Here is an 11,673-nt window from a genome sequence, read left to right as displayed (position 1 = left end):
CATTAGCTATTTTTAATAATTAACAATCAATTTTTAAATTATAATTAAGAGCAGCTTGTTTTTTCTCTGAGTGTATGTATCTAGCAGAAAGCCGACAACAGGCAGCAAATGCACATGGCAATGGCAGCCGGCTAAGATAATTTTTCGTCGAGCAACTCACATCCACACACACACACACCCACACACAGTTATTTAAAAGAGCCAAGGAGCAAGCATGGGGGCGGGTCTGCAGACAGAGCTTAGACATAATTTGGCCAGAAGCTGGCACAGGCATAAGCCCAGTTAAGAGAGAGGGAGGGGGGAGGGCATGCATCCAGCAGACATACATTGAGGTCTGTCGGCTGCATTGTCGGTTAACTTGGCAACCCTGGCAGCAGCAGCAACAGCAGCAGCAGCAGTGGGAGGAGCCGCGCCTGAACTCGGCACCTAAAGTCATATTAATAATTTTGTTGGGATTTGAGCCCGGCTGCAACCGCAACAACTTGCAGTTGAGTTGCAGCTGCCGCCAACTGCTGCAGCTGCAGCATCAACATCTACTGCAGATATACATGGATGCATCCGCATACCCAACGAGTAATCCTTGGTTACACTTGCTGTTCGCCCCGCTGGGGCCGTCTCTTCACCATTTGCTGCACTGTTTACATTTCGCAAAAACCCGCAGCTGCATCTTACAGACTGAGCTTTGATTTTTCATAGATACTTGCGAGTAGTTCGGCTTATTGAGGAATTCAAAGCCAGCTCTTCGGGCAGTTATTGATCGGAGATTTGCCAGGAAATATTCCAAGTAGCTTCTATGCACTTTCTGGACTTAAAAATCCCAGACTTAGTATTGTAAATATGGCTTGAATAATTGCTTGCAATTTGGCATGTGGGATATCTAAGAGTATCCAAAGCTGTATACACCTTCTGAATTCCAGAAATTATACTTATTGAATACCTTTCCTCAACCAATAGAGTTTCAAGTTTTAAATAGTTGAGTTTCTCAGTCAAGATAGTTGTCTTGCCCTCAAGTTCCCCATACTTCCCCTAAACCAAACCAAATTTGAAGATTCATGATATTCTCCTCATGTTATTTGTCGCCTTATTTAAAAAAACATAATTTATGTTGTTTTCGTTATTAATTCCCATTTTGTTTATAATTTGTGTGCATTGTTTTTCCACACACAAAAACAAACCAATGACAATGAAATACACAATTAAGCCCAGCTACGATTTCATGGGAAAATCAAAACAACCAAATTAAAATGCAACCAACAGTATCATTTTTCTTGCCCCTCGTTTTTTTTGAGGCGTGGCCCGAAATATTTACAGCGTTTCCCACACACACAACAATTTTTTGATGAATTGAATATTGAGATGGATGCAAATGCACGAATACGTATAGGCAATGCTATCATGCTCAGGGACTAATTAGTTGTGGGACATGTGATATTTTTAGTGGCAGCTTGTTTACCGAACCACAGCGACAACCACCACGGGCTGGGAATTTATTTTTAGTTGCCTGCAGTTCTGTTTCGATTCCCATTCGACGGCTGCCAATGTTAATGCAATGCAAATCAACTTTGGGTGGTCCTGGCCGAGCTCAAAATCCCGGGCTCGTCCCGCTCGTCGCTGTCCGCTGTTTATATTTTTTTCGACAGCTGATTGTTTTATTGAAATGCAGCACGAGCCGCGAGCGGAGGTGCCGGCGCAGCATGTTAAAAGTAAATATTTACTATTTACTTTGCGGCGCTGTGAGAAAATCATTAAATCAAGCGTCCGCCGTCAACGGATAGACTGTGGAAAATGGGCATTTATTCATTGAATCAATGCAACCGCAAGTCTTTACCGAGGCAAAAGCAATAAAAAATTTAATTAGAATTTTTATTATTTAATAAAATGCCACCGCACAGAGACATGGCTAACAGCAAGAGCCGCAAAATAACAACAACAACGGGGAAATAAACTAAATTGAAATTTTTGACATAGAGCTGGAGATGAAGCGCGTTCAACCGCCCATCGGCTGCAAAATTGGAAAAGTTCTCCAAATGAAATCAAATAAATCTAGACAAACGAAATCTCTGCTAAGTTCTCTCCACATAACACGCACGAAAAAATGTTGCATTCAAAAACAAACGAGAAAAAAAAATGTACTACAATCAAATGAAAACTAATGGCAAAAATGCAAAAAGGTATTTAAAATGTTTGCAATGTGGTCGAAGTGGTTGAAATGTGGGCACAAAGTAAATGAAAATATTTTTACGCATCGGACAGACGCGCATTTTTTGTTGCCTGCTGGCCACCAAAATAGGATATCAAATACATTATTTATTCAAATAAGTTGAAAATGGCCACAAAAAAGGCTACGAATTGGGTTACAGATCAGATGAAAAAGATTTGTTTAAAATATTTCGATTATGGCATAAAAACAAACATCCTAAAAAACAGTGTTAAATTCCACGATAAATAGTTCTATTATGCATTAAAAACAATATTTAAAGAGTGTTAAAGTCCCCCGATAAGAGGTGTAAATTGTTAAATATGTTTTTGTCCGATTTGCTGCAAACTTATTTTCAACTGAGTTCTACATAAGAACTTAATGAACAAGTCTTTCAGCGATTTGGGAAATTTCGGCCGAAACAGTTGTAAATTGGCGTCAAAATTCATGTACAAATGGTACCCTCAAATTTCCTATATAGACATAGGATCGTACCCCTAGGATTCGTATATAGACATGGGTCAAAATTTGCCACCTCCATAACTCGTCCAAAACTCAACCGATTTTCACGAGGATTGCATTTTTGTTCATGGTTTTCCCCTCTAAAATAATCTGGCATTTAAATCTGACCACACATTTTTGAGTTCAAATTCATGTCTAAATCTTACCCCTAGGATTCGTATATAGACATGAGTCAACATTTCCCACCCCCATAACTCGGTCAAAACTCAACCGATTTTCACGAGGATTGGCTTTTTGTTCATGGTTTTCCCTCTAAAATAATCTGGCATTTAAATCTGACCACACATTTTTGAGTCGAAATTCATGTCAAAATCTTACCCCTAGGATTCGTATATAGACATGGGTACAAAATTTCCCACCCCATAACTTGGCCAAAACTCAACCGATTTTCACGAGGTTTAGCTTTTTGTTCATGGTTTTCCCTCTAAAATAATCTGGCATTTAAATCTGACCACACATTTTTGAGTCGAAATTCATGTCAAATCTTACCCCTAGGTTTGTATATAGACATGGGTCAAAATTTCCCACTCCCATAACTTGGCCAAAACTCAACCGATTTTCACGAGGATTAGCTTTTTGTTCATGGTTTTCCCTCTAAAATAATCTGGCATTTAAATCTGACCACACATTTTTGAGTCGAAATTCATGTCTAAATCTTACCCCTAGGATTCGTATATAGACATGGGTCAAAACTTGCCGCCTCCATAACTTGGCCAAAACTCTAAACTCTAAAATAATCTGGCATTTAAATCTGACCACACATTTTTAAGTCGAAATTCACATCTAAATCTTACCCCTAGGATTCGTATATAGACATAGATCAAAACTTGCCGCCTCCATAACTTGGCCAAAACTCAACCGATTTTCACGAGGTTTTCCTTTTTGTCCATGGTTTTCCCTCTAAAATAATCTGGCATTTAAATCTGACCACACATTTTTAAGTCGAAATTCACATCTAAATCTTACCCCTAGGATTCGTATATAGACATGGGTCAAAACTTGCCGCCTCCATAACTTGGCCAAAACTCTAAACTCTAAAATAATCTGGCATTTAAATCTGACCACACATTTTTAAGTCGAAATTCATGTCTAAATCTTACCCCTAGGATTAGTATATAGACATGGGACAAAATTTCCCACTCCCATAACTCGGCCAAAACTCAACCGATTTTCACGAGGTTTGGCTTTTTGTTAATGGTTTTCCCTCTAAAATAATCTGGCAGTTAAATCTGACCATACATTTTTGAGTCGAAATTCATGTCTAAATCTTACCCCTAGGATTCGTATATAGACATGGGTTGAAATTTGCCGCCTCCATAACTCGGCCAAAACTCAACCGATTTTCACGAGGAGTGCCTTTTTGTTCATGGCTTTCCTTCTTAAATAATCTGGCATTTAAATCTGACCACACATTTCTGAGTCGAAATTCATGTGTAAATCTTACCCCTAGGATTCGTATATAGACATGGGTCAAAATTTGCCACCTCCATAACTCGGCCAAAACTCAACCGATTTTCACGAGGTTTTCCTTTTTGTCCATGGTTTTCCCTCTAAAATAATCTGGCATTTAAATCTGACCACACATTTTTAAGTCGAAATTCATGTCTAAATCTTACCCCTAGGATTAGTATATAGACATGGGACAAAATTTCCCACTCCCATAACTCGGCCAAAACTCAACCGATTTTCACGAGGTTTGGCTTTTTGTTAATGGTTTTCCCTCTAAAATAATCTGGCAGTTAAATCTGACCATACATTTTTGAGTCGAAATTCATGTCTAAATCTTACCCCTAGGATTCGTATATAGACATGGGTTGAAATTTGCCGCCTCCATAACTCGGCCAAAACTCAACCGATTTTCACGAGGAGTGCCTTTTTGTTCATGGCTTTCCTTCTTAAATAATCTGGCATTTAAATCTGACCACACATTTTTGAGTCGAAATTCATGGCTAAATCTGACCCCTAGACCCCTCTTAATGAATTTGGCATCTTAATCTAGAAACTTTATTTATGGTCGAAGTTCATGTTAAAATGGTACCCTCAAATATCCTCTATAGACTTAAGCCGGACAAGAGCGGGGTATATATATATATATCCGCTGGTATATATATTTATATATGTACTCAAATCGATTATAAAATACAGCCCAGTAAAATATATCCAAAACAAAACACGCTTATTATAAGTTTGCAAATTCTGGAAATAGTTAATTCGTACTTAATCCAAGCAAATTGAGATATGCTAATCTGCAAAATCAGAGCTGAATCATGCTCAAGAAGATTCCAGAAATGTACATAAAAATTTGCTGCAATCTCAGTTTGCTGGCTTTAAAGCTTCAGCGTTTTGTTGGCACTTGAAAAGACAGCTTTATTCCTGATATTTAACGAGCGCTACGGGGCGCTTATCTATTTGCTAGATGGTCGCGAGTTAATGAGAAAAATACATACGCATAAAACGACGTCTAGTTCCGACACATAAACCTGACAGGGCAGTCGGCCCCAAGCCCCACCCCCAACACAATACACTCCGGCGGATTTTACGACCTTGTCGCTGTTTGTCTGTCTGTCAGGCAGACGCATAAAACAGTACGTGTGTGCTAGTGGGGAGTGCCCGACTAGGAAATACCCTGAAATACCTTCCAGCTCCTTACATAAAATATTCTGAATCCTACATAAAATATTCTGGATTCGTTTATACTATAGAAGAGCAGACATATAAACTTTAGTGTAACTAGCTCTTAGAAGCATCGAGATGTGCTAAAAGAATCAGGTTTTATATATCGATTTGATCGATTTTTTGTAATCGAGAAAAGCTATCGATAACTTATGCTTTCATGAAATATTCTGGAACTGTTTTTACTATAGAAGAGCAGACATACAAGGCTTGGTATATCTAGCTTTTAGAGTCCTCGAGATATGCTTTAAGAAAGAGGATTTTACTATCGATTTTTTATCGATTATATGTAAACGGGACAAGCTATCGATAACTTATGCTTTCATGAAATATTCTGGAACTCTTTTACTATAGAAGAGTAGAAATACAAGATATATCGAGCTTTTAAAGACCTCGAGATATGCTTTATGAACAGGATTTTATTTTCCATTTTTTATCGATTATATGTAAACGGGACAAGCTATCGATAACTTGGGCAATGAAAGGAGCTGCATTCAACTTTTCAAGTCTCAAGCTTCTGTAGTTCCAGAGATCCAACGCATTCATAAATATAGACAGACGGATATGGCCAAATCGATTCGGCAATTGAGGCTGATCAAGAATTTGTATACTTTATGGGCTCTGATAAGCATCCTTCTGCCTCTTACAGAGTACAGGGTATAAAGCAGGCGATCTGCGAGACATTAATCTCGTCAAGGCACAAGTTCAAAATGCACGACTACGAATCACAGTCAGACACATACACGCACACACACATGCACACAGCTAAAATATAGATGTGTGTGCGAGTCTTTTATATTTTACACAAATTACCAATTTTTAATTACAACTTTAATTATAGTCAAAAACCCAAAACAGGCCCCGGCCGTAGCCCAAAGCCGAAGTGAGCCGGCAATTTATGGCACTTGGCGCCATTCAATGAAGTTCTTTTTATGTATTTATTGGCCAACAAGGCGCTGGCAATTTACGGCCAAAAGTGTGAGCGATGCCGGCCAGATTGAAAGCGTGTGCGTGCGTGCGTGTGTGTGTGTGTATTTTCAGTAACCGCCGCGGCCGCAAAATCCGTTGAATAATTTTGGTTGCTGCATGTGATTTGGTATATGCAGAGCTTTGCCGCTGCCAGCTCTAATTTTTGCGTGGACAGTGTGCGATTTTATTCGCATTTTTTTTTTATATAGTTTCGAGTTCAAAATGGGGGGGGGGAGGCGGCTGCTGTGCGTGTGTGGGCGTGGCGTTTGCGGCTACAAATTGTGCCGGCACCCAAACGATTTAATTTGCGGTTTTTGTCACAAAACGACGCAGCCTGGAAAATTGATAAAGACTTGTTCCGACAACTATTCCGAATGAAAAACAAAATTTAAACGGATTTTAGAGCTTGCGTTTCGAGCTTAGTTAAAGTCGGGCAACAAAGTTAGGTAACGCATTACCTCGGAGGACTTATTAACACTGCCCAAATAACCCACATTGCGCCTCTGATAAGACGACTCGAATTTGCCCCCGCGCGTCATATTGTATGCCAGCATATAGGCGACGCGTCGCCAAAGGCAGACAACAATGCGCGCCATGGCCAAGAGCTCGCACATTTCCGCCCGGCAGTTGGCTTCGCCTAGCCGCAGGTTGGCTGACATGGCCTGGACAAAGGACTCGTGCGTCGCCTGCATATACGACAGTCGCTCGCGCCGCTGCAGCCGCTCGTCGCACAGATCCGCCGAGCGCTGCAGCTGCTGCAGCTGGAATTGCTGGTGCAGCGCATGCAGCACCGACTGCTTCAGCTGCAGCAGCGAATCACTGACCGTCTGCTCGTCCGGCAGCTCCGGCAGCTGCTGCAGCCTGTGCACAGCCACGTGCAGCTGCAGTCGCAGGCGGAAGGCGGCGTTGTAGCACCTCAGCTGCGGCTCTGTGATGATGCTGGTCAGCGCCATGTCGTAGCTGTAGTGCAGCGTCAGCTGCTCGACCTTGGCGCCGGGCACCTCCAAGTGAAACGGATAGCTCGGCCTCAGGTTCTGCATGTCTAAGATGCTCTGCAGCTGCTCGGCTGCCTCGGCGATCAGGCCGCGCTCCAGGTTGCCAACGGCCAGCTCGTATTGCTCCGCGAACTGCTCGAAGTGGAGCAGCAGATAGACTGCGCGCAGCTGCTGCAGCAGCTGGACCAGCTGCATCTGCTCCCTGATCAGATGGCCCAAATAGCTGTTGAGCAGCGTGGCGCGCTGCTCCAAATAGCGCTCCAGCGTCTGGCAGATGAGCTCGTCCAGCGGCGCGTAGACGACGCAGCTCTGGCAGCTGCTCAGCAGCTCATCGATGCTGCAGCTGCCCGGCTGAGCGTCGTCCAGATGCGTCTCCTGGTAGTACACATAGTAGAGGCAGCGCAGCTGCTCGTCCTCCGTAGAATTTAGCTGCCGGAATATGTCGGGCACCTCGTCGCTGCTGCTGCTGCTGCTGCTCGTGGATAGCTTCTGATAGTACTGCAGCTGTCCGTGCACGGACTTGACCAGCAAATGGTGCAGACTCTGGCCCAGCAGGGACTCGTGCGCGCTCACAAAGTCTGGCAAACGCTTTGAATCGTAGAGCGCAGCGAGTGCTGCTCCCGCGGACGCAATATGCCGCTCGATCAGCTGATAGACGGGACAGATCTTCATATAGGGCTGTCCATTGTCGAAGGTGCGCATCGCATATTCCGTGCGTCCGTCATGCGCCAGACGCTGCACCGGAAACTCTTCGTGCCAGTCGTTGAATTCGCCCAGCTGCCACCAGTTGTCCAGGAAGCGGCAGTGCACGTGCAGCACGTGCAGCAGCAGCGCTGCGGAATAGGCGCGTCGCTCCTGCTCCTCGGCCGTGGCGGTCTGGGCGGCGGCGAGCTCGACTAGGCTGCAGAATATGTGCTGGCTGCGCGAGTGCGGCTCCTGGCCAAACTCCTCCGGATAGGAGATGTAGGTGGCCGCGGCCAGGCTCCACAACAGCTCCAGCCGCATAAAGCTGCGCTTTGTGGCGCGTCGAAAGTCGCGCAAGTTCAGCTGATTGCCCTCATCTATGGACAGGCTGCGTTCGAATTGGGTCAGCGATTCGACCACGGGCTTGACCAGGCGTCGCAGTGCTCCGGTCAGGCTGTTCAAGATCAAAAGACGTTCCCCGTTCGTGTAGGGCGTCTCGCAGCTGTTGATGTACAAGTGCAGCATTTGCATGTACTGCATCGGCTTGACGAACTTCTCCAGCACCAGCTGCTCGCTGGCCGTGTCGCTAATTAGGTTCGGCCGCAGCTGCAGCAAATGATTGACCACCTTAAAGTTGTGACAATCGCCGGGCAGAAAGAACATGCCCAATATTTCGCGCATCACAAAACCCTCCTCGCCGTACAGCTGCAGGTTCTCGTGCACATTGTTGAATCTGCGCCGCAAATAGCTGCCGTAGGCGACGGCAAAGCGACACTTGGCGCCAACCTCGCTGCAACGCGCCAGCGTATTGCAGTCGACGGGACCGGACCGCGGCGGCTCCTCCGGCTGCTGGGCGTAGGCGGCGTTAACTCGGGTCACCATGCTCGTGTAATTCTTGGTCGGCACCAGCTCGTTCATGCGGCGCGTCTGCAATGTTTGGGCGCTGAGCGTTCGCGAGGTGGAGGCCTCGGCCTGCTCTTGCTTGGGCGCCGCATCGCGACAACTCGCCAGTTTGCTGTCCAGCGTTTGCCTAAATGTGGCAAAGTTGAATTCGCTTGGTGTATCCGGGCTGGCCTGGGCCTGAGCCGCCAGCAACGTTTCGAGTATTTCCTTGCGGCGTGTCATGCAGTCCTCGTAATGAATGCGTGCCGAGCGGAACGCCTTAAAGTTAACGGACAGCAGAAAGTCGAGCAGCGCAACTTTCAGGTCTTCCGTGATGCTCCTGTCATCGATTATCACATTGGCCAGTGTCTTGATGGTATCGGCCAGTATGGGCAGCTGCTCGCACAGATAACGATCCACAAAGTCGGCCAAATTGTTCCAGACACGCTCGGCGCTGTTCAAGGGCTTCGCATAGCTCTCCAACCGGGCCACTGCGTACTCCAGGCAGTAGCCGTAGGTGTCATCCTCCTCGCCGGCTTCCAGCAGTAGGTTAATCAGCTGAGGCATTAGCTGCGCTACGATTAACTTGCATTCCTCCTGCATGCTGATCTCTTATACAAAATATATATACACACTTGGCTTATAAAATATAGAAATATAGATCAGCTGAGAGCACAACTGAGAATTGAGATTTGGGCTACGCCTGCCTGGTTGCTAGGCGGAGGCAAAGATAGCTGCAGCTTACGCCTGCTTAGAGGCCGCCAAGTGCGTACACTCAGAGAAAAAGCCGAGCTTCTTGTTCTCATATCGAACGTAAGCGCTTACGTTGAATGTTTTTTAGCCTTGAAATCAAATTCTAACTTCGAGCATAACAAAAAATATAGAGGTTTAATAAGCACATGAGAAAATTAAAAAAACTTTCTGAATTTGAACCAGCGACCTCTCGCTTAGAGCTCCGACTCTCAGATATCTGAGCCACTAAGCAGGCATGTGCTATCAAGTTTCAATCAAAAAAATAAATAATCATATGGAAATATTAATACCTGCTGCTGAATTTGAACCAGGAATCTCTCGTTTGTCAGTCCGACTCTCATACACCAAAGCCAAGCAAGCACATGACGTCACGTTTGCAAGGCTCACTTATACACTTCGAGGACCCAAATTAAATCTCAGTTAAAATTTCATCACCCCAGCTTTAATTTGGGCCCTTCAATCATCACCAATCAGTCAGTCAATCGGGAGAAACCCTTTGATACCTGCAGAAGTATTCTTTGCATGCTAAGAACAAAACAAACATATATGGATTTGAAAGAACTTAGACCCGGAGTTTTTTGTCCGAGTGTAAGCAATGGCAATGGCCGGCGGCTTATGGGCGCTTAAGGAAAATTCAAACATGCAAATTCCTGTGGCATGCATTGGTATGCAGAGAACCCAGCGCCCGACACCGACACCGACAAGAACTCTGACACCAGTGACCTATCATCAGCAGCATCAGAATCGAGGCTGCATGTGTGTGTGTGTGTGCGTGTGTGTGTGTGTGTGTGTGTGCGTGTTTGCATGGTGGTCTCCATGTCCAATAGCTTTGTGCAATGTGCGTACTTTGCTTTATTTTATTGTCTGACAAGATAAATACCAAAATATTGAATATGCACAGGCAGCCAAAGGGAGACAAGTCTAAGGCATGGCTAGAGGGGGGGCAGAGAGAGAGAGAGAGAGGGGCAAAGAGAGAGGATGCCATGGAGACGCCAGCGAGCGTCCAGCATCCGGGCTCTGTCCTGGAAGGAGCCTGTCAACTGCGCCACGAACAATAACTCAAATGCAATCGAGCATATTTGCAGCAGAGAACAAATAAACCCAGTTACCGGTATCCACAACAACAACAACAGCTGGAGATATACAAATATGGTACAGTGAAGCCAGGCGTATGATAACTAACAAAAACTAGATGACAATTACTGCAGTGATAAAGCAAATTCGATGTGCCCTAAGCAATCTCTCCAGATATCAGTTTTAGTCTCCAGTTTTGACTTTTTTCCTATATTTCCTAAATTTTTCCCTGAACTGCCCTACCAACTTTTCGAACCTTTAAGACTGTGAAAATCAGACTTGAATATATTAAAATGTATAAATATCAAGGTTGCGAATCTTATAAAACGTTTCGGTGGTTCAACTCAGGGTTTGAACCAGTGACTCGTCCTTAGTTTCGGTATGGGAAGCAGGTTTTCCACTTAAACCAAAATTTTTTTTATATAAAATAAATACGACAAATCGTTTAAACACATGTGTTCCTCAATTCGCTTAAAAGATCGTCCATTATATTTTGTATTTTGAACTCAGGTTAAAGCTTTCGTTCTGTTTTACCAAATCCGCTTTAAGTTAAGGTTCATGTTAGGTACAAAAGTGGAATTCCACCTCCTTTCATTCGCTTAAAAGACCGTCCATTGTATTTTTAATCTGAAACTTATAATATTCACAGCTTTTGGCAAAACTTTAGGCAAATAGGTTTCAGTTCAGTGTGCGGTGGCACAGAAATATTTGTAGAAAAAAACTATAGACAACAAATTCTGCTGAGGACTCTTGGTAAAACGAAAGTTCCCACAGATTCCGACTGTCTGTCGCACTGTCTAACTGTGCGAGTGTGCGGGTGTGCGAGTGTGCGGGTGTGCGAGTGTGTCTGGTGTGAAGAAGTGTTGCCAAAACAGCAAGTGAAATCTTTACCAGAAAACAAAAGCCGAAATGTAGAAAAACAAG

The 11,673-nt window shown here is 44.3% G+C and overlaps 1 protein-coding gene across 1 annotated transcript; it reads right to left on the bottom strand.

Annotated features, from left to right (window-relative positions):
• Nucleotides 1-6,773: 6,773 nt before the first annotated feature.
• On the bottom strand, nucleotides 6,774-9,620 carry t-Grip128 (testis-specific gamma-tubulin ring protein 128). The gene has a single exon (XM_064683277.1). It carries the CDS (start codon nucleotides 9,523-9,525, stop codon nucleotides 6,781-6,783), a length of 2,745 nt encoding a protein of 914 aa, XP_064539347.1. The 5' UTR covers nucleotides 9,526-9,620; the 3' UTR covers nucleotides 6,774-6,780.
• Between the last annotated feature and the right edge of the window lie 2,053 nt (nucleotides 9,621-11,673).

Source organism: Drosophila montana, unplaced genomic scaffold (assembly GCF_035044405.1).
Source record: "Drosophila montana isolate Dmon_TW-CO22-7 unplaced genomic scaffold, ASM3504440v1 contig_2583_1, whole genome shotgun sequence".
In the NCBI taxonomy this organism is placed as follows: domain Eukaryota; kingdom Metazoa; phylum Arthropoda; class Insecta; order Diptera; family Drosophilidae; genus Drosophila; species Drosophila montana.
Note: the sequence above shows the minus strand (reverse complement) of the source record. Positions and strands in the feature narration are given on the sequence as shown.

What these genes read in the sequence shown, in the direction of transcription:
- t-Grip128 (XM_064683277.1), bottom strand. Translation starts at nt 9,525, where the DNA reads ATGCAGGAGGAATGCAAGTTAATCGTAGCGCAGCTAATGCCTCAGCTG.